At 44.1% G+C, this 26,699-nt stretch overlaps 1 protein-coding gene across 1 annotated transcript in view; it reads right to left on the reverse strand.

Annotated features, from left to right (window-relative positions):
- Positions 1 to 510: 510 nt before the first annotated feature.
- Ust (uronyl 2-sulfotransferase) overlaps positions 511 to 26,699 on the reverse strand; it is a 284,603-nt gene continuing 258,414 nt past the window's right edge. Inside the window, exon 8 of the mRNA XM_052750995.1 lies at positions 511 to 3,470. Within this exon, the coding sequence (XP_052606955.1) occupies positions 3,190 to 3,470 (281 nt within the window). The 3' untranslated portion in view covers positions 511 to 3,189. The remainder of the gene's footprint in view (positions 3,471 to 26,699) is intronic.

Here is a 26,699-nt window from a genome sequence, read left to right on the forward strand (position 1 = left end):
TGGAACCTTTAGGGGGTGTAGTTTTGCTAGAGGAAGTACATCCCTGTAGGGCTTTGGAAGTTTGTAGCATTGCCCTACTTCTCTGAAAACAATGTGATGTAAGCTTCCTGCTCCTGCTCCCATGCCTGCCCGTTGCCATGACTCCCACACAATTATGGACTACCCCTTTAGAACCATAAACTAAGGTAAAGCCTTTCTTCCTTAAGCTGCTTCTGGGCATGGTACTTTATCACAGCAACTGAAAAGTAATCACACTACACTCAGCAGATGGACACTAAGCTGATCAGCACGCATAGAAATAGAGCCAATTTTTTAGTATTTTACACATACAACTAGATGAATGAATGGCTAACTCAAGATTTTAGCAGGGGTTTTTAATTAATGAATTTTGGTGTATATGTGTGTGTGTGTGTTTGGATTTTTTTTTTTTTTGGTGGGGGGATCATATAGTTACAAGGATGAAAGTTGATAGATTTTTCAAGGACACACATTAAAAAACAACAACACATCTTGAGGAAAGAGGGAAGTCTTTAATTTCCAACCATCAAAATAACAGAAAAAGGTCAACTTATTTATATTCATTTATTTCTATGGGTAATGAATAAGTTAAGGAACACTTCACCTCAAACACAGATTGTTTTTTTGTTTAAGCTAAGCTAATGCTTTAGTTCCATATATATTTTCAAATTCCCATCAATGTCAAACACCATTTTTTAATCCTTAAAAAAAAAAAGATTTACAAGCACTTTTACAGCATTCAAGGAAGTCAGCTGAGGGTTCATAAGAATAATTTTCCTTTTAAAAAACATCCATCTGACCAAAATAAAATCATTTTAATTAACTCCTTCCTGAGTAACTAAAAACTTGGAATGTGCTGAAAGGTTATAATAAATAAGGCAAGGACCAAACTAGCTTAAAATGCATTTTCTTTTTTAAATTAAACTATGTAAAATGTACAATATATTTCATGAAGTACAAACTATGTCGGGCCAAGGCCCAGGTGAGCTGATGAAGTACCTTGACTTTGGGGATCTAGGGGTGGGCTATGTGCTGGGATAAGACACCACGAGGGTCCTGCAAGTAATAATAGCCCCCTCTCCTGAGAAGTGACAGTGACCATGGGTGGGAATCAATGCCTTGGAGCACACAGCAAGTGCTGTGCAAACTTCTAGGAAGAAGGGGACCTTTATGAGCAACCAGCTGTCCTGGTGTCTTAAGAGCAGGGAAAAACAAGCCAATACAACTTCATCTTCAGACTGTGAGACTGCACGCTGGGTGTGTAAGCTCACCGACACTCTGTATATGCGATGTCATGGACGTGACCTGCCAAGTACCTTGCTGCTGCTCTTCTACTCGTCTGGAGAATGGTGGCTGTTTTCTAGATTGCTCTGGAAAGTCTGATTAAGGGGAAGGCTCAGGTCTCTCTGAACAGCATAAAGGCTATTTCCCCCTCTGTGAACAGTTCCATTATTCACATCCTGTCCCAGTTCTCTGAGGCAGAAAGGAGGCTCATGAGTGGCTAGTACTGGACTTCCGTCTCTGTGATTCCTGCCCTTCCCTGGATGCCCGTGGGCTGGAGCCTTCTTAATGCATTTCATGATGAAGCAGCTTCAGTATGCACTGGACAGTTTTCAAAAGGACTGGCTTTAGACTTTGGCTCGTGTCCAGTTTTAGTGAAGGAAGGGGAAAAATGCCAGAGAGACTTGATGGCCTCTGCGAAGCAGAGAACACGTGGCTTGTGTCAAGTCGGAGTCCTGTATAAGCTAACTTACTTGGCTAGTGCTCTTCAAGGGCCGGCTCTGGGGTAAACCTGAGGCAGATACAAGTTGTCACTGGTGTCCTTCCTGCTGCCACCCACCGCACTCTGGCTCTCAGCTAGTTGCACAACATCCAACAGGGAGAATATGCATTTTTCAGGACTTTTTAAAAGACAGACACAATCCAAGGAACGGAAGTATCATGGGTGGTAGGGAATTGGCGGGAGGGAAGAAGTGGAAGGCATATTTTGGTGCAAAAGGCTTTCCCAGTGTCTACTCAGGTCACAAGGGGTTGCCAACCTACTCAAATGCTGGCTGAGCAGTGCCCTGTCCAGAAGTCTTGCTGTCTCTGGCATTGATATCCCTGGGAAAGATTATCGGGAGCAAGCAGGTTCTGTAAAATATGATTCAAACTGCTGTTTACACAGGACTTAGGGAGGGCCCTTTGTTACTGAATAACAGCAGCTCTTGCAGGTCTAGAAGTTATGAAAGAGACCAAATTCTGTAAAGCACAATCTGGCTATGAGTGTGCTTGGGGGATCTGTGCCTGGTGGACAGCCACGCTTAGGATTCCTGGCATAAATATCGAGGTCAAAGGTAAATCAGTTTCCGGTGCATCCACTTGGAACCACCCAGGGGGTAGAGAGGCTTCAGGTGGCCACGGCCTTCTCCTGATGCCCCACGGCCCTCACATTTGATCTGTCCCGCCCACACTTGACATAATAGGCAAACGCCGTTCCTCATTACTCTCCTTCCAAACAGAATGACACTTGAAAATGGAATGTCTCGGTGCAGCTTAGCATCGGTGCACTTTGATCTTGACAAATTTCCCCGGCTCTGATTGGTTGGGAAGGTGGGTGCCGGAGCTGTCTTATGTTCTCAGCAACAAGTACTCTGTTCTTGGTGACAGCGTCCCCTGAGATAGACCAGAGGCTGCATCCTGCAGGGGACCCTCCCTCGTGTTCCTATCGGTCCCCTTTCTACTACCAGATGCTTCTAGACTCCCCCCCCCCCGAAATGGTTGTTTCTACGGCAAGATACAAATCTGGACATCTACCGCAGAAGTAATGTTTTTGGAGACACCTTATGATAAAATGATAAAATGACTGGGCTGGAGGACACATTTCTCCCTCTTCTCTCACTGTAAGGGGTGGGCAGGGCATGGGGAAGGCTGTTTTATGATGAGGTGCCTTGTGCTGGACCAATCTAGTGTATCTGGAAAGACTCAAGGAGGCAAGAAAAAAAAAAACAGAATAAAATTAAACAAATAAAACCCGCAAAACCGGGCATCTCCCAATGACCCCAACATGTGGGAATGTTTTGTTCTTTTTAATGCACCCGAGCATTAACGCAAGTCCCTTTAGAATTTTTCTTCCCCAAAGAACTTTCTGGGAAGTGGGGACACAGCCACGGTGGCGACATCACGCTGGTATCACCTCTTATAGATGTCTTCCAGCCACTTCTCATCATCTTGTTCCTCGTCGTCGATTGGCTCCTCGGTCTCCAGAGGGGTGGGAATGAAGAACTGTGGTCGCACAGGAGGTCTGGTGCGAGACTTCAGTCCGAGCTTGCGCTTCAGCAGGTGGAACTGCTCTTTGACGTAGTGGTAGAACTCGTACTCGTACCTCATTCTCTGGTAGAGGATCTGCAGGGCCTCGGGTGAGGGGACAGTTTTCTTCACGGTCACAGTCATGTTGCCAAGTTTCCTATGCTCTGGAAAAGAACCAGGGAGTCCATGAGCAACTATCCAGGAAGGCCTTGGCTCAGGAGCAACCAGGGTGTGTGTGTGTGTGTGTGTGTGTGTGTGTGTGTGTGTGTGTGTGTGTGTGTGCCTGCCTGGGATCGGACCTTCAACAAAGAGAAGATGTCCCCCGGGATATGGCCAGGTGTCTCATTTCTAGACTGGAGAAAAAGAACTCACTTGTTTACAGTCTCCTCCAGTGTGTTCCAAACTGGGTAAAAGGCAGGTGTGGTAGGCCCCCACCACTTGAGTGGACTAGGAGGGAGGATCATGTTAGAGTTGGCAGTTAGTTTATTAGTACAGTGAGACCCTGTGCCAATGAAAATGAATAAATAAAGGGACACTGTTGTGTTTGTCTTCTACAAAAAGAGAGGAGAGAATGAGGAAGAGGAAGAAGAAGAGGTTCTTGTGAATAATAATAATAATAATAATAGTAACTATTATTATTATTATTGAGACAGGGTCTATTATGCAGTCCTGGCTGTCCTGGAACTTACTATGTAGACCAGGCTGGCCTCTAACTCAGAGATGCACCTGCTTCTCTGCCCCACCTCACCCCCAGCCCCAGGGCTGGAATTAAAGGTGTGCACCACCATGTCAGTTTAGATTCTTGTGATTTTATTATTTATTAGTAAAACGATTGGAGCCAAACTGTTCTAAAATGAATCTGGGGAATGCTACAAAAATCACGTAAAAATGCAGCCACTGGCTGAATATTTCAGAGGACTAAGCAGAGAGGATGCAGGCAGGAAAGACAGACTTGGGGAGGGATAACGTTTCTTCTCGCCCACAGAAGGGCTCTCAGCTAGTGCTCCTGGTCTTCTGTTCCCACTCCTCTCCAGGGAGGTATGCTGTGGGATGGTCTGTATGTCAAGTGTGTTGCTGATTGGTCAATAAACAAATCACTGATTGGCCATTGGCCAGGCAGGAAGTATAGGCGGGACAAGGAGGAGAATAAAGCTGAGAAGTGGAAGGCTGAGTCAGAGACACTGCCAGCCGCCATGATGAGAAACAGCATGTGAAGATGCCGGTAAGCCACGAGCCACGTGGCAAGGTATAGATTTATAGAAATGGATTAATTTAAGCTGTAAGAACAGTTAGCAAGAAGCCTGCCACGGCCATACAGTTTGTAAGCAATATAAGTCTCTGTGTTTATTTGGTTGGGTCTGAGTGGCTGTGGGACTGGCAGGTGAGAGAGATTTGTCCTGACTGTGGGCCAGGCAGGAAAACTCTAGCTACAGAGGTAAGCCACGTACACTGTACCCATGTTTCCTATTTGTGTACTGGGGAAGGAGACGAAGAAGTTGCTCTCACTGGGCAGTGGTGGTTCACACCTTTAATCCCAGCACTCGGGGGGCAGAGGCAGGCGGATCTCTGTGAGTTCGAGGCCAGCCTAGGCTAGAGAGTGAGTTCCAGGAAAGGCACCAAAGCTACACAGAGAAACCCTGTCTCAAAAAACCAAAAAAAAAAAAAAAAAATGTTGCTCCCTGGGGCAGGTGCCTGTCTGTGGACCGCACATCCTGTAGGATGGTGCGTGACTTCATGCCACACATGTAGTCATTTTCTTGCCTACCTTCATTTGGCAAAGCTGGCATCTGGACTGCCATCTCTCTATCTCCAGTGTGCATTTATCAATTAGCTGAAAACCCAGGCGTGAGAAAGTGGGTGTTATTTATTAGCCCCTCAAATCCCACAAGCAAGTGCACAGAGCACATGCTGGGTCATCCTAATGACTTCGGTAGGAGGTAGGTCAATAGACTGTAACCATTCCAGCAGCCAACAAAGAATTTTAGCACCTTACACTGTTCTTAAAATAACAGAGCCACAATTATTACTAGGTATGAAACCATTTGGAAATGTTTTCCATCGAGTCTCTTAACAAAAGGCTTCAGTGGAATTAGCAACATTTTAATAGTATCCATGGAGTAAGTCCAGGACAGCACATCTGCTTCCAGGCAGCCAGGGCTCTGGGGACTCTGCTCAAATTCCTTCGTACTGTCTTACTTTATCCACATTTTATAAGGCAATGAAATCTGCAGTGAGATCCCAAGGGGTCTTTCCACACAGTTACACCACTGTCCTGATAACTGTACCCACTTTGGGGAAACATTGGTCATAACAAACACGAGGCCAAGCGGTCTGTCTGTCTGTCTGCAAACTCTTCAGAACAGGCAGAGAAAGCAAAGGGGAATTTCCCACTTTCAGCGATGAGAGTTTAGAAAGACCCTTTCTTGGGTAGCAAGAGATCCCCAAGTGTATTTCCATCTCCTTAGTATGTTACTCCTTAGTATGTTACACACACACACACACACACACACACACACACAGAGAGAGAGAGAGAGAGAGAGAGAGAGAGAGAGAGAGAGAGAGAGAGAGAGAGAGAGAGAGAGAGAGAGAACTGGCTCTTTCTCTCCCAAATTCATTTTTGTGGGGGTGGGGTTATGGCAAGGACTTAGGTATCCTAGGCTGGTCTTGAGCTTGCTAGCTGTAGCAATCCTGGACATCAGAATACAACCATTAGGAAGCGAAAGGCACCCACGGGCACCCTTTGATAACTTCCAAAGATGCATGGCTCTCACACTCACTGGAGACATTTGCAAATGAAGAATCTAAGCCAGAACCCTTTCCATGAAGGCAGGAGGTGGGGAGGCAATGCCAAGGTCAGTCTGGCAGTGCATTTGGCCCATGGAGTATTTGTTTAGAAATTGACTTAGTTGTAAGGACTTGGTCTATTTCATGGGGAATATGAATTTCTTAGAGGGAGGCCATAGAACTTGGCATGACTATCCCCCTGAGAGAGATGGTGTACTCAGACCCTAAGTGCCAGGTCTTTATTTTATGTCACCTGCCTCATTGCTATAGGAATTCTCCAGTCCCCCTGCTTTAGAGGTTTAGAAACTCTGGGTTTTATACACCGAGAAAGCAAGCATTTTATGTTGATGCTCCCTCCAATCAGGCCTCCTTGGTGTGTCCACTGCCACCTCATTCCCCTCTCTACAAATATTTATTGAATAGCCATTTAGTGCCAGGTGCAGGGACTGCAGAAAGTGAATGGGACGTTGTCACCACCACCATCCCCAGACATTCTGACAGCTTGCCCTGTGCCAGGCTCTGTGAGATACACACACAGGTTTTTGATTCTTGTGAACCCCCACTCACAGTACTATGGGGTCATTTATCACCTTTACAGACGGGGACTCTGGAATCCAGGAGCCTGCTCAGGCTCACAGAGCCGGAAAGCAGAGAAGCTAGAAGTTGAGTCTGAGACTCTGACAAGCTGAGCCAAGTTTTAACCATCTCCATGCTGAAGTGGAGCTGGTCTCCCAGGCGAGGGGAACACCTCCCCCTCCCACAGAACTGGTGGCCTCGGGCAGGGGAAGGCAAGGCATTCTGGTTTGCTTCTTGACATTAGTACTTCCTCTCCACAGTCAGAAGCCAGTACTGGTGGATTTGTCTTACATACTCTGCATAAAGATGAGGCTTTCATACCTGCCTACCTTAGAGATCTCCAGTTTGCCCAGTTCACCAGCAGGCACCGAGGACCTGAGAGACCGGCTCAAGGTGATAAGCCGAGTGTGTGAAGTCCTGAGCCTGGAAAGAAGGCTTTCTGATTCCTTCCTAGCACCTTCTGGCTGTATCACAGGCTATTAATTTCCAAATGGAGTGGAAATCTATAACCACCCACTTCTCCTGGCCCAGTGTGTACTCTGGCATTAAGGGGATTGGTCAAAGAGAAGGGCTTGAGTGTTCTAACGTGGGTGGGGGGGAGGCAGTGCTGTGGGGAGTCCGGGAGAATCTGCTGAAAAAGGGAGCAGCCAGTAAAAGTCTTTTCAGAATGAAAGGGACTGTGTCTTTCTCAGTGTTAGCTCCCCAGTGCCCATCTCCACGCCTGGACTATAATAACGGTCCACACGGGTCTGTTGACTTGAAACCTGCATTTGAAATCCATCAGGAAGACTGGATTAACCCCAAGGGCAACTCTGGGTGTTACATAGGCTGTTTGTTGCTTGCTAATTTCCCTTCCCGCCTGAGGTTCTTCCCTACAAACCTCCATGTCTAGAAATCTTGAGGTAGGCTGGGGAAGTCACGGCTGCTCTGGACAGGTCATGGAATCTGCCCCCCCCACCCCGTTCTGTTGAAGAAACCATGTAATGGTGACAGGTCACTTTCACAAACAGTAAAGCTGAAGAATTACCACCATAAGGGATGGTTTGCCACAAACTTAACTATCTGTGCTGACAGATCACCTTACAGTTAATAAATTGTGCTAAGTGTATTATAATGATAGGCAAAAACTGAAGAAATCCAAGCACCACTGGTCTGAGGGACATCTGTGGGACTCTTTTGTTGTATCAATGGTGCTCAATGATTTGGCTGGCCACCATTTTTGATACTTTTTCATGTTGTTGTTTTTTTCCATCAGAACAAGAAAATGCTGTTGTTTTTTTTTTTTTAAAGAGAGGCTGGGCAGGAGTGACAGTTTGCCTGTAATCCCTAAGCTCCAGAGGCTGAGGCAGGAGATTCTCAGGGCACACAGGGAGCTAGACCAGCTGAACTGTTAAGCTCTGGGTTCAGCGAGAGACCCTGACTCAATAAATAACATGGAGAAGAACTGAAAAAGACATCTGATGTCAATTTCTGTCTCTCTCCATGTGTGCACATTGTACACATGTGTATATACACCCATGTGCATATATATCACACACATACACAGACAAATATAGAAGTAAAACATTCATTCAGATCACACCTATATAGCTCTGTGCCAAGGGACCCGCTGTGGATATAATTTAAATGGGGTCCTTTTGGTCAGCCTTGAATATTTCCTTGTGGAAGATGTCACACTGTGCTCCAGGGAACATCCTCAGAAAATTGAGCTTTCAAGGGAAAGACTGCCCAGCAAGACAAGTCAGTCCTTCAGGGCTTAGGGAACCTCACCCTGGTTCAGTACCATGTCACCACTACATGGAATGCAGGGGCCATTGCAAAATGTTCAGATCTGTACCAACACCTGGCCCTTCCAGGGTGCCACCCTACTCACACTAGGCATTCAGTGTTCAAACATGAGAATAAATATTGCTCACCAAGAACCTAGCTTGTGTGTAAGACTGTGTGGTAACAAGCGTGATGTGTTTAACTCCAGATGAGGCTATGAATGGATTTGGCTTTACTGACCCAGATCTGGACATTTGGCAAAAGCCTCAACTCTCTCCACCTCTGCTGCATGGACGCGATGTTTAGACTGGTTCATAATCTTCGGGACTCTAAAAAGTCCCTTTGATGTAAATACAAAAAGAAATCACAAACCTGCCCCTTGCAGCCTCCACTCCTGCCCCTCTTAGTCTGTCAAACATGTATAATGGAAATGTTGTTGCCTTGGTTCTGGGCCAGGATAAACAATCTGGAAACAGTGTGTAAACTCAGCTGCGGCGGAGGACAGAGGCCTTGCTTTATGACCTTGGAGATGGTTAACCCAGTGTAAAAGAACCAAACCTCGTTGCTGACTGGAGCTGTGTTTTGATGCTGGACAGACTCTGCGGCTCCCCTTCTCCATTTGAGAGAATGAATACTCCACAGTGACTAGATGGACCTCCCCCTCACCAATCTAGACTTGTTTTAACCTGTTGCGGCAGAGGTCATGCGCAAGAAATGGATATGAGCTTCGTAAGTGAGGTCAAGTTTTACCGGGGTTGGGGGCAAGCATCATCAAAAGATAGGCATCATTTTTCAGCTTCCGGTTAGCTGAGCCGTGACTGACGAGAGGCCCTGACGCCTTAAACGAGCATTCTGTTTTTAATATCTGCATTTTTATTATTCCCAGGTTGGATTACATACAGAAATTTCCAGCACGCAAGGAGAAGCACACTTTCTCAGGTGACAGGTGTGATGAAAGTCACCATCAGGTGGGGTGGAACTGGAGCAGTAGGTAGCGGGAGAGGGAGCATGCTCCCCGGGTCTGAGGGAGCACCAGGACATGCGCCCCGGGGCTGAGGGAGCACCAGGGCATGCACCCCGGGGCTGAGAGAGCACCAGGATATGCGCCCCGGGCCTGAGGGAACACCAGGGCATACGCCCCAGGGCTGAGGGAGCACCAGGGCATACGCCCCGGGGCTGAGGGAGCACCAGGACATGCGCCCCGGGGCTGAGGGAGCACCAGGGCATGAGCCCCAGGCCTGCAAGGGTAGCAATTCCTGCAGAGCCTGGCACCGTGCTGGCTGCCACGGAAACCGTGTGAACACGATGTGTGTCACAGATAGAGTAAACTCATTTCCTGAATTATGCAGGGCGGCCACACAGTTCAGACACATGAAATACAACTGCAGGGCAGCTAGGGCTGCCCTGCAGCTGCAAGCGGCGGAAATGAATGTGTGTCACTTCGACTTCACAGTGATGGGCGGGGCTGACAGGAGCAGCTTTTGATGTACCACTCGCATGATTGATGGCATGCGAAGGTCAGCTTCTTGGAGGTATGGCAATTAAGAGAGAGAAAGGGGGTGGATGGGGTGGGGGGAGGCACTTCACTGCTGGCCTTCTCTGAGCTTAAGGTTGGTAAAGTAAACAGAGAGGATTTTTTTTTTTTTGGTCTTCGTTTCACAACTAGAAGTATAAATAACTAAAAATTAAGCTGAGATCACTTTGAATTTCAAGAGAACCTTTGCTCTGTGCAGCCAAATGCAAATTACATGGTTTTCTCCATTCCCCCAAACTGCGAGGCTCCTTTGATGAGTGAAAATGAAGCTTTTTAACACTCAAAATCTGCTTTGATACTTGGAAGCAGGGGCTCAATCAAAAGAACCAGGAGGAGAAGGCACTTGGCTTGTGTGGAGTGGGTCACCGAAAGTCCACGAAAAGACCCCAAAGAGCGTTGTCCATTTTGGGATGGAGGCAAGCTGGTCAGTGGCCTGCCGTGGGGCATGTAGGTTTAGAAATGTCACAAAGGTGGATTTCGACTCCATAAAGATCAAGATAGAGGGTGGCCTGCTGGAGTAACTCCTACCTGGGTGATCCAACATCAGTTATCTTGGAACCTGCTAAAACTGCTAAGGAGGCAGTGGCCATGGTAGGGGCTGTAGCAGGGGCAGCAGCTGGGGTGGGGTAGTGGCTGGTGGGGCGATGGTGTTGGTAATTAGTTGCCAGGACTTGCCTGGACTCAGTACACACATTGATTGATGCTGTATTGTATACCTACTAAGCCCAATGCAAAGAATATGAGAACCTGTAAGAGCTGGAAACATAGACTCACCCCCGAGAAGGAGCAAACAATAGACAGACCATCAGACATGTAACAGTTCTGCTATACCACCTGGGAAAATCCTTGATTTCCCAGGGACCTGGTGGGCCTCCTTCCAACAGAAAATCAGAGAAGCGGCAAGAAGAGGCACCACAAGCTTTGATCTTTGGACTGAGCAAATGCGTATTTGTTGTAGGTTCAGAAGAATCCTCTGGGTCAACAGATAACCTAGGATGGATACCAGCACCTGCAGGGGCTGTTCACGGGTCTGGGGATCTGCAGTGTTGATGACCACTGCAGCCTTCTAACTACACATGGCGATCCTAAAGCTTAGACCCAAGCACCAGGGCTGGGAGAGACACCCTGTCCCTCCTGGTGCCATTCACATGCCGAGAGGGATCTGCACGGGGTCACCCCAGTGCCTCTCTCGGTCAGGGAGCTAGCAGCTGGCTTTCCCTGGCACCCAGATTGGGTAGACAGAGGATAAATTGCGTCCAGGTATTTTCTCCCCAAGACTTTACCCCAAATCCGTCAACACAGCTTTGAAAGACTCTACTACCCGAAACACACCTACATGCTTCTCAAAATAGTGTTCTGCCGTCAGATACAGGCCCAGACACGTAGGAACAATAGAATGAATTTCTGTTTAAAAACTGTCTGGAAGAAAAGTCCTCCTGGAAGGCTCGTCATGGCTTTGTCAGTAAGATGTACCTCTTTGCGGGCAGTATATTATTGTTTTTTTTACTTGAAATCAGGCCTGACAAATGTGGTTACTCTTTGTACTTCCGCTCATTTGTCTGGTGTCAGAGTACGGAGGGAGGCCCAGGTCAATGGCTGATGAGGACACCCTGGTAAAACAGGTGACCTACCGGGACAGAGATCAAACAAAGCAGGGTGGCATGCAACTGTTATCTCAACACCCAAGAGGCGGAGGCAGGAGCAGCTCATGTTTCAGGCTAGCCTGGGCTACACAGTGGGACTCCGTCTTAAGACAAGAAAGAAGAAACCAAGATGATTAGGAGAAAGATCAGCCTTGCCTTTCTAAGTAAGTTCCTTTGGCATTTGGCAGTTCTAGGGGCTTGACAGTAGGTGGGATATGGAATTCTTCATTGCTCATCGCTTACATTGCTCATCATTTGCATGGTTCTAGAAGGCTAGTGTTATTTATCTTGCACACATTCTCTCTCTCTCTCTCTCTCTCTCTCTCTCTCTCTCTCTCTCTCTCTCTCTCTCTCTCACACACACACACACACACACACACACAAAGGAGGCTCCCCTGGAGAGATTTATTTCTCCTTCAGTGTGCTCAAGTTCACTGCTGAAATCTACCCCTGATGTTAGGTCAACGGCTGACGCCCCAGACAATGGCAGAGACACGGGGAAATTCTCCACCTGACTTTTTATGGTGGCTAGCGTGCTTCCCAGTAATCAGGTTACTTACGCAGTTATACATAGGGTTATCATAAAGCCTGAGGGAGGCACTTTGTCCTCTATAGCTTGAACCTTTCTAAGAGACAGGAGTAGTTTTCAACTTAAAAATTCATATATCTACATACACAAACGCTTACATATGTATATATACATACATAAACAGATAGAGGTTGGCAAGTTTTAGGAAAACTTATGGAAAAATTGAGACACTAAAATGACTTTTAATCAAGCCACAAATATTACTATAGTAACACATTTCCCTTCAGTGTTTTTATTTATGCATATGAATTACAAATACATTGGTTATATTTTATTTAGTTTTATGCTCTTTGAAATTTAAATTATCACATGCATTTTTCTTTATCCCCAATTATTCCAAGTCCACCACTCTTTAAGACAAGACCTTATTCTGTATTCAGGCTTCTCTGAAATTTACACAAATCCTCCTGCCTCAGCCTTCCAACTACTAGAATTTACAGGTGTGAGTTGCCACACCCAGCCTTTCAAGCCCTAATTTGCAGCACATTTTAAGATATGATGTCTGAATATCATATAAACACAACATTTCAAGCCGGGCGGTGGTGGCACATGCCTTTAATCCCAGCACTTTGGAGGCAGAGTAAGGTCAGTGAGTTCGAGGCCAGCTGGGTCTGCAGAGCGAGATCCAGGACAGGCACCAAAACTACATGGAGAAACCCTGTCTCAAAAAAAACCAAAAAAAAAAAACAACCAACCAAACAAACAAAAACAAAAACAAAAAACCATTCCTACTCACAGGATTTTTGTTTGTTTGTTTGTTTCTACAACTCTAAATAATATGAGATGGCATCCTAACTGACTAGTGACTGGGGGCCCTGTTTCCCTGAGTTCAATGCAAGTTCAGATGCCCAGGGGGTCAGTTTTCTTCCTTCTCGTGCTGAGGCTTCAGTTCCACCAGCTCTATGACATTTATATAAACTTTATATAATGTAATTCCTCTAATTTCCTTGACCATTGCATAATATTCATCTGTCGCTTGGCTTCCTGAAGTTTCAGAGTGTTCAGTTCCACCTCTTATCGGCTGACTGTGAGGATGGAGAGAACTATAGCAGTGAATTTGTTGTGTAGGGCTGCTTATAGCACATGCAACACACAGCAATCCCTGGCAGTTTGTACTGTACGATGAGTACAATTACAGATGTGAAGCAGCCCCTCCGTTTTTCTTTCTTATTGGTCATTCTAAATGGATTTTTAACAGGACAGAGTCCATTGTAGCCTGTGTTTGGTTTCGGTGCTGTCTCTATCACTGTCATCGGTCTTGATGAGGGACCTGACCGTGAGTCCCCAGAGCCAGCAAGTTGGATGCTTTCTCTGGAATGTTAACCACAGTGACATTTTGATAAACCCTTCCAGGACCGTGAATGATGAAGTTGGTCATGGAGGCTGAACATGCAAGATAAGGGAGATATTTAACCTTCTGCCCAGGCATTAAGAAGCCAAGTTAATGAGAAGCGCTACTCAAAATAACCATCCCCGAGTCAGGGACTGTGAGATGAAGTCCTGAGGATGCTGTCAATTCCCCCAGTGTGAGTGCCATGCCCCCTGCAAATTTGATCCCCTCGATCTGGGCAACCCTGAGCACTGGGTGGCAGCAGGTGTTGGAGGGAGGTAAACTGCCTCCTCCTTTCCCCATTAACTATAAGATCTACACTACGTGTGCTAGAGAGCAGGCCACATATTTGCAAGTATATCCAACAGTGTGCCTTAAGCAAAGGCCTAAGGAAAAAACGCAATGAAAGTTCAAATCCCGCTCATAGGGGAGGCCCAGTTGGTTATTTAAGTTATCTAAGTTCGAAATTGCCAACTGAATGTTAGAAACGCCAGGGCCATCTGAGGGAACAATGCCACGGTAAAGTCACAGGGCTTTACAACAGAGTGGCAACTGCTTGGTATTACCATTTATGTACTGTAAAAACATTACAGACACAGTAAACTTGCAAAGCCAACCTGGGAAGAAAAAAATATATTTTAAAAAATGTACCATATAGTTTTGAAAGTTCTTGTTGTGGCAGGAACATGTCTTTGTAGTTGGAACTAAATGTTAATGAGAAACATTAAGCACTTTCATGCTTCTGATGTGAAAAAAAACAAAAACAAATCGGAAGGAACGTGGATGTGTTTTAGGCAGAAGCTCGGCAGCGGGCTGTAAATGAAGGCCGTCTGGGAGGGCTCTTGAGTGGAACTTTCAGGCCCAAGGTTAAGAGAAGCTGCAGATGCCTGTGGCATTGGTGAAAGAGAGGACAGCCAGCCAGGACAGACTTCTGTTGCAGTGCAAGCCTGGAATGGTGGTGATGTGTGCCAGCTGCCTTGGCCCTTCCTGCACGCTCTCTCTCTCTCTTCCTTTCCTTCTATTTTCCCTCCCTCCTCCCTCTTACCCCCTCCTCCTTTTCCATCCCTCTCCCCTCCCGTCTCCTCCTCTCCTTTCCTCTCTTCCTTTCTGTGACTGGAATTGAACCAAAGGCCTTGTGCATGGGAAGCCAAGTACAGACCTCTGAGTTTACAGCCTCACCCCTAGCCACCTTCTCAGCTAAAACAGAACACAAGGTTTATAAGGAAACAACTTCCCAGGGTGGAAGGAGCATGCGATAGATCGGAAGAAGCCAAGACAGAGGCACTGAGGTCTTTTTTAAAAATGCTCCTAGCTCTCATCAGGCCCCATCACGTCTAGTTCACTTTAGAATGGCTTTAAAGACAGGTGGGGGAATGGGCAGGGGCGAAGGGATAATCTGAACTGTCATTCAAGGCAGATTTCCAGACTGTATTCAAAAGATGGAAAAGCAAAGATGTCTGAAGAGGAAAATTCAACTGGAAAAGCTGTAAGCCATTACATTCTAGATTTACTGGAGCATGAAATGAAATTTCATGATGTTCTAAAAACAACAACCCAACTGCTTAAAACTGAGTAAGCGAATTGGCATTAGAGCCATACCATACTTTTATCTCATTTTGATATAATAGTGGAAACTGGTTCATAAGGGCACAATCCTCTTTTAAACCACGCACAGTTAAAGAAACATGAAGAAAAATCACTTCTAATTGCTTCTGCCTTCCAATGAAACTATACCTGGATGACTTTCAGCATCCTTTCCTCTTGACACCTGTCACAGAGAGATTGATTTAAAGGTCCCCACGGACCTGACCTCCTGCTGGGCTGTCTACAGTTCTTATAGGCCAAGGGTAGGGACCCAAACACACACCTTCACTACTACATCTCTTGAGTTTCCACAAGGGCTGTGGGTTTTCAGACAGAAATACCGGGGTGGGGTGGGGGGCACGGGCTTGATTTTCAAATGTCCCTTCTTCCTGTCTTCCTCTTTGAGAAAATTACCAACGATGTCTGGTCCAGGGAACAATGCAGTCAAGTTCCATGGCAGTGTTATAGTACTGTCTCACTGGCCTCTGGGCTCCACCGCCCAGTGACTTCTCCTAGACTCACAAATTAATCTGTTACCTGTCACGTTGTAAAATAGAGTTCTTTAACAATTGAAAAAGAACTTATTACGTGTTACCTTTCAAAGTAAGAGTTCTGACACCACCACTCGTCTGTGCGTACATGTGCTCAGAGGTCAGAGAACAACCTGTTGGTTCTCACCTTCTACCACATGGGTCCTGGGGAATCAAACCTAGATTGTGAGGCTTGGAGGCAAGTGCCTTTATCCACTGAACCATCTTGCCAGCCCCAATAGTTTCTTTATAAAATGATATGAAGTCATTTGTTTTCTAGTACATGTCCCCTGAGGCCCCAACATGTAAGATGTGCGCATTACTGGACTCATGATAGAGTCAGGAGAATCTTAGCATGCATGTGATTTCTTTTAGCAGTGATAACATTGTGACGCCATGAACATAAATTGCTGTAGACAATGATCCCAACAAGGAGTAATCCCTCATTGAAAACTCCTACATCATTTCTACCCAAATGGATCAAATGCCATATCTTAGATATTACAAATGACAATAAAATGAACTCCCAACTTCTTGGCAAATTAGAGGGGAATGAAATCTCTTTGCTTCTTCTTTGTGAGTGGATTTAATTCCTCCCTCCTTTTCTGAACATTTGCAGAACAGTCCAGTACACAAGAAACTTCTACTTATTTTTTATTTTTCCCTCTCCATTTTCCCCTGCAAAGTCCAAAGCACCAGGAAGAGAGTTATGGGCACCATGGGGAGGGAGCTAGAGCATGCAAAGTATCATTCCTGCTCTTAAAGTCTGCTGACCCTGGTCAGAGGTAACAGAGGATCATGGGAACCACAACTCCTGTTGTATCGAGCCCATGCTGGGTGATTCTTGGAGGTCACAGTCAGGTGCAGCATTTCAATCCATGTGCAATGTTTTTGGCTACCAGGACCAACTGTTCAGAATAGCCTTGGAGATGAGCTCTAAGCATTCACTTTTTGGCCACAAGAATGTCTTGAAGGTGTTTAGACCACCATGCCTCTGTGTATTCTTGAGGTGCTTAGATCCCATTTCCCATATGTCAGTGGTTGCAACATAATTCTTTAGATCCACGTGGAGTGTTTAAGAGGGAGTTAGGTTTCAGTTCCATATAATACCCTTAGTTCATCTTCTGGCTGGAGAGATACATAGATGACTACTTTTTCCTAATGTAAAATAAATATAGATGGAGTAGGTTGAAATTCAAGTTTATACTTACAGCAGCAGATGATGAATAAGCCATTCCATAACTGTCATGCTAAAACTGGATGATATATGAGTGTGGTCTATAGACCCAAAGATGAACATGGAGATAGGAATGCTAGCATTTTAAGGGGAAATGCATTTCACTCTAAGTGTGAAATCTTTTCAATTGCTATCCACAGCATACCAACTCAGTGGTATTTATGAGTAATAAAAGGCCTTTGGAAAAGATTTGAAAACTAATAATTCTTTTTAGCACCTTAAGAAGACCCAACTACAATTTAAGTTGATTTTTACTAGTGAGTAATCGTATTTGTTTCTGGTAGACTATGTATTTTGACATATAATGTAAAAATAAACGTTAGTGAATGTCCACTCGCTTTAAATTGAACAGCGAACACATCATAGAATATTTTTCTGCCTCTGCAACTAGAATGCTTAGCATACTAAAAAGAACCTTTAAGTTCATCAGCCTTTGGTTTGCTCACACATTCTAAGGAACCTCAAGACGCCAGCAGTCGCTTGCAGCAACCAGGCAGAAAGGGTCTCCATTTCTGTTTTGCTATTTTAGGAAAATAAGCAGTTTTGCTTGGACTGTTTACGTTCTTAAATTCCATTCCCCGATGCCTTAAAGACCCTTATGAAAGCCAAAGTTGTTGACATGATAGAAACAAATGCCTTCACTGTTGTCCAGGCTGAGCCTTTGCAAACACCTTATTAAAGTGGTCATTTTCATAATCCCAACCATTAAAACCTTTGCCCTATGAAAAAGAGACTAATATATCAAGATGTCAGTGAACAGCCTCATGTCAGCATCATCCTGCTTCCTAAAAACACTGACTTCTTCTTAGGGATTTAGCAGAGGAACATGTCCCAGACTCCGGCTTCTCAGTTAAGTTGCCTACCCGCACTGATGTTAGTTAACCTCCTCTCTTTGTTCTTTGCATAGAGAGGGAGTGAAGGTCATGGCCACACAGGCATGTAGGGGTCACCCAGGCCTGGGTGTTAGAGCCGCCTCTACCAACCGCCCACTCAGTAAGGGCAGAGGGAGGCCATGGATCAGCTCCAAGCTGACGGTTCCTGTATCTATAACATGAATAAAATTATAGTTTCTACTTCATAGGACGGCCATTAGGACTAAATAAAAAAATACAACAAAGGGTTTGACCTGAAAACTAGAAGACCCCAACAAGAGCAAAAACTGCCATCACTATAAATGGAGTTGCTTGTACGAACCCTGACCAGTAACAAAAAAATAACAGTCCTTAGTCTAAGAGGTTACAAAGGATGGGTTCTCATGTACAATATGACCACAACTCTTGTCAGAACAATCCTGCACAAAGGCCCTTGCAACTTTATACAAAAGACACTCCCCTGAGGACATCTGCCCAGCAATTGTTTGTTCAACCTCAGACCAGCACCACCCTTGTTAATCCTGCGGCCAAGGACTGCTAGTTCAAAATGTCTCGTGTAATCAACCTCATTTGGGCTTAACAAACTTCCCCTAACCTTCACGTCTTTGAAGATGCTCATCATCTGCCATGGCATATATATTCCCACAGCCATGTTCTAGTGTCCCAAATAAATATCATTACTCCCTGGAGACCCTCTCTGTTATTTAGATTGACAGAATAACCTCAAATATCATTCTCTATTTCAAAGTGTTCCATGGAAACATCAGTATTCTGTCATCAAACAAGAAAACAAAGTTGAATTCCCCTAATTAAAACAAAAAAGAATTCAAGTTTGAATTTAATCAAAACTGAGAGTATATTACTAACTCCGTGGAATTCCTTACTGACATATCAAGTCTTCTTCAAAAATTTAAGAACTTCCAGTTCAGGGACAATATTTCTATTCTATACCATATTTATGAACATTTATGGAACTTTCTCCTTCTACGTATCCATTAGCTTTACAAAAGTCTCAAAGTGGTTCTTGCTTACAGATACCACACAACCTATAATCAAACATACTTTCTTTAAAGCATGAATAATATATTTTGGAGGCTTCATGTATTTTTCTCTCTGGTCCCATTTGGGCAACATTATCTTTTTAAAATTTTGTTTTAATTGTGTGTGTGTGTGTGTGTGTGTGTGTGTGTGTGTGTGTGTGTGTGTGTGTGTATGCAGGCATCTGTATGCATGTAAAGGCCAGAGAACAACTTTTCCTTTAATGGTCACTGGAATATACTCGAGCTCTTGTACAGCCACATCCATGGGGGAACAGTTATACTCAAGATTAGAGAATGATAGAATAGCCGATATTCCTACATCCAGTCAGCAGAGATGTAGAAAACAGAGCTAGCTCTGTTTGGTTGGTTCTCTCTTTCCACTGTGGGCCATCTTGTTAACTTTCCATTCTTTCTTGTCTTGCTTCTGGCCTGTCCTTGACAAATAACAAGCCTTCAAAAAAGTTAAGCTCTGTGAGATCCCCCATTGCCATCACCATACTAGCTGGATGGTTGAGGGAAAAGACAACGTAATGATAAAGACACAAAGGGTACACCAGGTCCCTGTGGACATCAGGAACTGTACCATTTAATCCTTGATCCGATTTCCTGATTTATGTAATGTGAGAAAACCAATTCGTTCCTGGTTTCTCATGGAACGACATGCTATTTAATTAATGTAAAATAAAAAATATATCATTTTGGGATAAAATTGGAATTTCAGTCAAAAGTCCCAAGGATGCTCAGAAACTGGTATTAGAAAAAGCAGGTCCAGTCAAAGACCCTTTGCCTTCTGTGCTGGTCTGCCCATTTTCCAGAATGTTAGTTACTGCGTGGAGCTAGCTCTGTTTTCTATATCTCTGCTGACTGGATGTAGGAATATCGGCTATTCTATCATTCTCTAATCTTGAGTATAACTGTTTCCCCATGGATGTGGCTGTACAAGAGCTAGAGTATATTCCAGTGACCATTAAAGGAAAAGCTTGCTGTTTGCCTAGTCCCAGCTTGTGGAATCCACATCACACCATGAGGGCTGGCCTTTGACCTCCACCATTCCCATCAACTCCAAACCCCATCATCCTTCCCTGGAGCCTAAACTCTGTCTTAGCTGCCTCCCACCCAGCGAACACACATGTGTAGCTGTCGCCCTGGCTCAGGCATCTTAAGTCATCCTAAGGCTTGTGGGTCTTTACAAACACCGTGAATAAAATGGAGAAGAGTCAAGAGGACATGTTCAGGTAGTCCCATTCCAACTCACCTCAGCACTCCATTTTTCTCCTATCTCTTGAGTTTCAACATTTTTCTAGAATTAGTATTCATCACATTAAAAACTTGGAATCATTATTTGTATTCTCCAGGGGGTGTGGTGCTGATGGCTAACTTCTATCTAAAGGAGCGTCATGGCTTTTATATTTGTCACTTAATTTTGAAGGAATTTTGAAAATATACTTTATGGAAAGATATCAACGAGGCCTAGCTTCACTCCTGAACCATGCTGGTGTTTTCTTCTCAGCAAGGAACCTCATCAGTCACCAGGAAGAGTAAATAGGCAAATGTCATTCGAGCATTCCTGCAGGATTGTGCTATGGAATGCAAGCAGAAGTTGGACTGTCCACACCTACCAAGCTTAATAAATCAGTGCCCTCTGGATGTCGCAGCATGGAGACTTTATTAGGTGCCACCTGTAATCACTCAATTAAAAACAAATAAAGGATGTATGCTTAAGTCTCAGCCCCTCACACTGAAAATAGCTGCACTGTTCACATCTGGTTTGGCTAAACCATGATCCTGGTATTTTAATCTTAGAAGGTGGCACGTTAGCTGCTACAGAGTTAAGGCAATTTGTTCTCCAATTAAGGACAGTTATGCACTAATGGAAAAGATCTATGTGCTCCCTTATATAATGAAACCATCCAGTGTATCTGCATGGTTGCCCCAAATGGTCAAGCTCCCAGACCTGATGTTTGGTCTTCATGGTTGGTGTCTGCAATAAGATAAACATGGCAAGATGATTAGAGAGATGAGAGAGACATAGAATGTTAGTATTTCAGGATTTGGAATCTACATACATTTTATACCTCCTAATAACCAGGAAGTACTGTGTGTGTGTGTGTGTGTGTGTGTGTGTGTGTGTGTGTGTGTGTGTGTGCGCTCATGCACATTCATCTCACAGTGGGTTTTTAAAGAACCACTGACAAGAACTTGGCAGATAGAATCCAAAGAGAAGTTGTTGAAGCAAGGTTAGAAATCTCTACAGAAAGGATCTGGCAACGTGACAAACCACAAGTAGAATGCAGCATGGCGCCTGCGTGCCTGAGATCTCCACCTGCCCTTCTTGGTCAACACTGCCTATCCTGTAGGGACTTACAGGGCACAGGGGAGGGACAAAATAGTGTGTGTCCTAGCAATGGCCAAGTGATCCAGGGTGCTCTCCTCCTTTCAGGACGTTTTCACCTGACAATTGAATCATTTTTCCTGAAACGTTTCCCACATTTAACATTCCACGTGTTGATGATGTAATATGTGGGAAAGTTTAAAAATCATCCGTAACCACAGCACACAGGTACACGACTAATAGCGTAAGCATTTTGAGGTACTTCAACTTGTCCCGTTTTCTTGTGCTTACACCATTTCTCAAATGCAGTGGCACCATCTTATAAGTATGGTTTGCTCTCCTTTGCTCTCTTGCTTCGAGTCCCAACACGACCCACACCCAGCTATATCAGCGCATACACCCAGCTCTATCGGCGCATGTTTCTGAAAGCATGCTCTACTAGTTTACTTGTGTGATGGTTTTCACACTGGAGCACCAAAGTCTACTTAACCCATTGTACTATTATCTTATTTTACAGAGTTGTTTTTATTTTTGTGTATGTGTGAGTGTATGTGCGTGTGTGTGTGTGTGTGTGTGTGTGTGTGTGTGTGTGTGTGTGTGTGGCCAGAAGAAGGCAATGGATCCCTTGGAGCTGGAGTTACCGGTTATGAGCCCTCTGAGTGGGTTCTGGGAACCCTATAGAAGAGCAGGAACTATTCTTCACGACTGAGCCCTTCTCCGGCTCTCCTCTTATTTTTATATAGACAGTAGCTTCTATGCACTGATTTGAATGGCTTACGGTATACAGGTATTTTTTTCATCCTCAAGAAGTTGAACAAATTAAGGAATTAAGGATGTGTATCATTAACACATCACGAGCATGCACTTTGATAAGATTCCACAGCTATATAATCCTCTACAACCAGGGCCACAATCAAGACCCAGGATTTTTCCATCGGTTTACCAGCTAAGGGCACTTTGAAAGCTCATATTATACAGCATTAAATTACTTTTAGCCAGGCATGTCGTCTCATCCCTGTAATTCCAGCACTTGGGAGGTGGAGGCAGGAGAATCAGGAATTCAACACCAGTCTGGCTGGCTACACACTGAGTTTGAGGCCAGCTGGGACTACATGAAACTCCATCTCAAAAATTCCAAACTAATAATGATAGTAACAAATTATTATTAATATACATATCATGGAAATTACTCTTTTCCCCAGGTTGTATAGTGCACTCCTAAAGTGACATTTCCCTGCACCCTTCCCATCAGGGGTTTTATACTGCTTAGTGGTTGCTCATATAGCAGATAATAACAATTTAATAGAAAATGCATTCTCATTTTTAATGTGGATTTCTGCTATGATTTGGGTTCTGGGTGTTCTCTACATAGTCGGTGCTATTGGGGAATGGTGGAAACCTTAAGGAGGAGAACTTGTAGCAGTTCTCAACCTTCGGGGTTCGTGTATCAGATATTCTACATATCAGATATTTACATTATGATTTATAACAGTAGCAAAATTGCAGTTATGAAGTAGCAATGGAATCATTGTATGGTTGGGGTCACCACGATATGAAAAACTGTATTAAAGGGTCTCAGCATTAGGGAGGTTGAGGATGACTGACTTAGAGGGGGGTCTTCAGGTTGGTGGGGGTGTGCCCTTCAGAGGCAGCCTTGGGACTCTGTTATCCTTCTCTTTCATTTCCTGGCTATGAGGTGATCCACTTTTGCTCTACAGGGGCTCTTACCATGATGTGCTGTACCCCCAAACCTCTGACCCCCGCCCCAGCCTGATATCTGATCACGGGCTGAAGCCTCGAGCCCAAATAAATGTTTCTACTTAGTAGCTGATCACCTCAGGCAATTTTTATAGTAAATATGAAGCTGACTCACACTTTCCCGGGGGTATTACTGAAATTTGGTTTATTTTTCAATATATTATTGAGTACTTGAGTTTTCCTCTACTTTTATCTCTTAGTGCTTTTATGACTCAGAAAAAAAACTTCATTTCTCAATAACACAATATCAACATAATGCCATGCTTCATGGTTGCGTGTATAACTGTTAATTACATTTCAACATGCTTAAAGTTTGAGCTGAATACATCTATTTATATGTAGATGTCTTATTACTTTTTCTTACTTTTAAAATTACATTTTATTTATTTTGTGTATGCATGCTTTTGTGCCCATGTATGCATAACGGAGGAGGGAACCGATGGAGGTCTGAGGACAACTTATAGGAGTCACTTCTTACCCCTCTGCTTCCTAGGTGGGTCCTGGGGGTTGAACTTGGGTCATCAGCCTTAGTGTCAGGTGCCTTTACCCATCCAAGCATCTTGCTGGCTCCCTTTTTTAGCCAGACCCTGTCAGAAAATCATCATTTATACTTTTGTGTATTTTTTTTCTTACGCTTTTATTTTTCAAAATGTTCCTAACACTAGAGCATCTGGAATTTGTTAAGACTCGTGGCATAAGATGAGACGACTTTTCCTCTGAGCAATTAGCCAATGTGTTTCTCCTCTTTGTTTACTCATTTGGCTTAATGGTCTTTACTGTACCACGTACCACTTTCACATAGTCACCTCCCTCCTTCTCTTCAACCTTTGAGCCTCTGCTGCCTTCATTATTTTAAAACAGGAGCTTCCCAGTATTCTGGAATCTTCTAGGGCAAATTTCTTCTCAATTAAAAAAAAAATCACTAGTCATCTCCCATGTTTATTTTTCCAGATGACCCTGAGGATCACTTTAACTAATGAAAGCACATGCTAATTTGAGAAAAATGCCTTTTTTTTTTTGCAACAGCCCCCACCCCCACCCCGCCCCATCCTTCTGCATGAATATGGATGTCCTCATGCTTCACATTTCTGTGGTGGTTGATGTTGCTCTCCAAGCAAAGTTTGGTGCCCACACTGCAAGTGGAAATTTGGGGCTTGAATTTCTCTCTGGGGCTAGAATTGTTGAGGAGACATTCTGAGCCAGTTTAAAACATGCTACCCCCAAAATGGGTGAGAGAGCACAGAAGATTGGATTTCAGAAAACCAGGACTTTTAATGTTTAAAAAGCCCTACAAATGATTTTGAAAATGTGTTTCTCAACTGACTACCGTGTTTTAGTGTGAAGAATCTGGTGGAGAATATTAAAGAGACAGACTATCATTACAGCATCATATTCTCCACATATTCTCCATGTCAACGTTAATTCAGCCTTAGCAAAGACTAGTAAAATACGGTTAAGTATTAGGCATCATTTCACACCGTTGGCTTGCTTGCTCCATTTCACAGACGTGTGGAAATAATGTCTGGCTTCAATTTGCATCTGAGATGGGGCGGACGTGTATTTTTACCCCCAGTTTATTTTTAAAATAAACAAGAGCAAATGGGAATGTGCCATCGGATGTGGTCAGTCAACTTCATGTGACCTCAGAATTTGTATTAGAAAACAACTCCAGTTACTAGTTTCAAAGGTGAGTTTCAGAGTAATGCAGGAGGAAAAGAATTCCTCTCTAACTCTAAACAGAAAGCTATCCAAGGAGCCAAGACGCTCAAATCAGAAGGCACCAAATGGGGAACCTACTACCAAGATGAGAGCTGAAGGCTGCAGGGACCCACGCCACTCTCCACATCAATTGTACCAGCAACACTACTGACAGATGTTGGAAAGGTTGTGTTGGTCTAGCCTTAGAAGCTCAAATACTAGGCTAACTTAAGCCCTTGTTCAAGCCTTACCTGATCAGGGAAATTTGTAGAGCACACTTTTGGGTGTGTCTGTGAAGGCATTCCCACAGACAGTTAAGGGTGGAAGACCTATACGCAGGAATGTGGGAAAAATAAAGGGCAGAAAGCTCGAGCACAGGCATGCTGCTCGCTGATTCCTGGCAACCCTGAAGTGAGCAGCCTTCTATCCCATGAGCTCTTACTCCCATAATGCTCTTCTTCACCAATATTCAGAAGAAAACAAACAAACAAACAAACAAAAAACCCAAGTCAGCTAGACCAAGATCTCGGAAACCATGAGCCAAAATAATTCCTTTTTCTCTTAAGTTGCTTTCTAGGGTACTTAGAGTAACAGGAAACTGACTAACAGACTGCTCTGGGATAGCCTATGCTAACCACATATAGCCTGCACATCCACACCCAAGAGGGGTCTTTGAGTAGACTTGATTACCCGTAAATTCTGTCCCCCCAAATAGGACTCTGTGATCCATAAATAGTGTTGTGAGGGTATACTCCAGGCACATGTATTATAAGTACATTGAAGCTATGTATGGATTTGAGGAAAAATTTCTTTTCAATTCTCTATCACATAATTCTTGACTATGGCCTGGAAGAAATGAGAGCTGTTGACAGCCACATGCTTGGTATCCAGAAATCTGGCATCTGTGTTTTCTATGGTGAGCTGGGAAAGTTTCCAGAATGTTCTCGAGCAGATTTCTGAGGAGATGAGTTCTTTTTTGGTATAATTGAAAGGATTTTAAACTTCCAAACTTGGGTTGGGCTGAAGGGAAATCTGCACCTCTTTAAATAAGAGCATGAAATCCCAAAAGGCAATTAGAGAGAAGACAACCCAATCATCAGAGAAGCCAGTGTTCCCAGGTTCCTCTTGGTATCTACATACACTTCCGAATGTTCTCTCCATTTGTCCTTCTTGTGTCTAGGATGATGGGATATCACAAACTAAATCATCATAACAAAAACGATGTTAGTAGGCCAGTGAGCCCCTTCTCCTTGGTTCTCAATACTACTGCATTATTAGTAAGAAATGAAATTTACTGAAAAAATAAAAAAGAAGGGAAACAATGTAGGAGGACCTCCCTTAACAAGCCAATTTTAGAAGAAATAACAAACTTCAAATAGGCTTCTGAGCCCTAAATAGTTCATGCTAGCCCACGTGAGCCTGTGGTCCCCACAGCCACAGTTTATCTAAAGGCCCAGTCCTGGGACTCAACTTCAGATCTCCTAAATATCTCTGAATAGGAAAACAGCACAAGATGATAAAAAATAATGCCAGGAGAGTCACATTCATAATAGTAATAAAGAAGTCCTCACCAACTTACAAAATTTGGCACACAGTTGAGACACGGTTTATTTAGGCAATGTGAACTCATGACAGGGGAAGACACTTTCCAATTTTTAGGACAAAATATTGAGCCTTTGATGTTGACATATTGGCTTCTTTCTTTGGGGTGAATTGCGGGAAGGTTCTATTTGTTTGTTTGATTTGTCTGCACGTGTTTTCTGCTTCAGATTAATCTGATAGCTGAAGTTTGTATTATTGGAGGAGATTTTGGTTTTGTGCCCAAAGCATTAGACTACTGAGGATATCATTAAGTGAACTTGAAAGTGACTTGGACCTTTTTTGAAGGAACTCTCCAGATGTGTGACTGCCTTCTCCAGGCCTGACATTCATCCATGAAGATGAAGCCACAGGCATGCAGAAGTTGCCAGTAAACCAATGAATTCCACAGTTGAACAAGACATGGACGGCACTGCTCACACTGGATATTAAACTCAACCCATGGATGTGGATGTCTGAGTAACTTTCCCACTGACCTCCATTACAAAATGCTGAAAAGGTGGGAGCGGGCAGATGTAGA

The sequence above is a fragment of the Peromyscus californicus genome, unplaced genomic scaffold (genome assembly GCF_007827085.1).
Source record: "Peromyscus californicus insignis strain IS unplaced genomic scaffold, ASM782708v3 Scaffold_22__1_contigs__length_63687245, whole genome shotgun sequence".
NCBI lineage: Eukaryota > Metazoa > Chordata > Mammalia > Rodentia > Cricetidae > Peromyscus > Peromyscus californicus.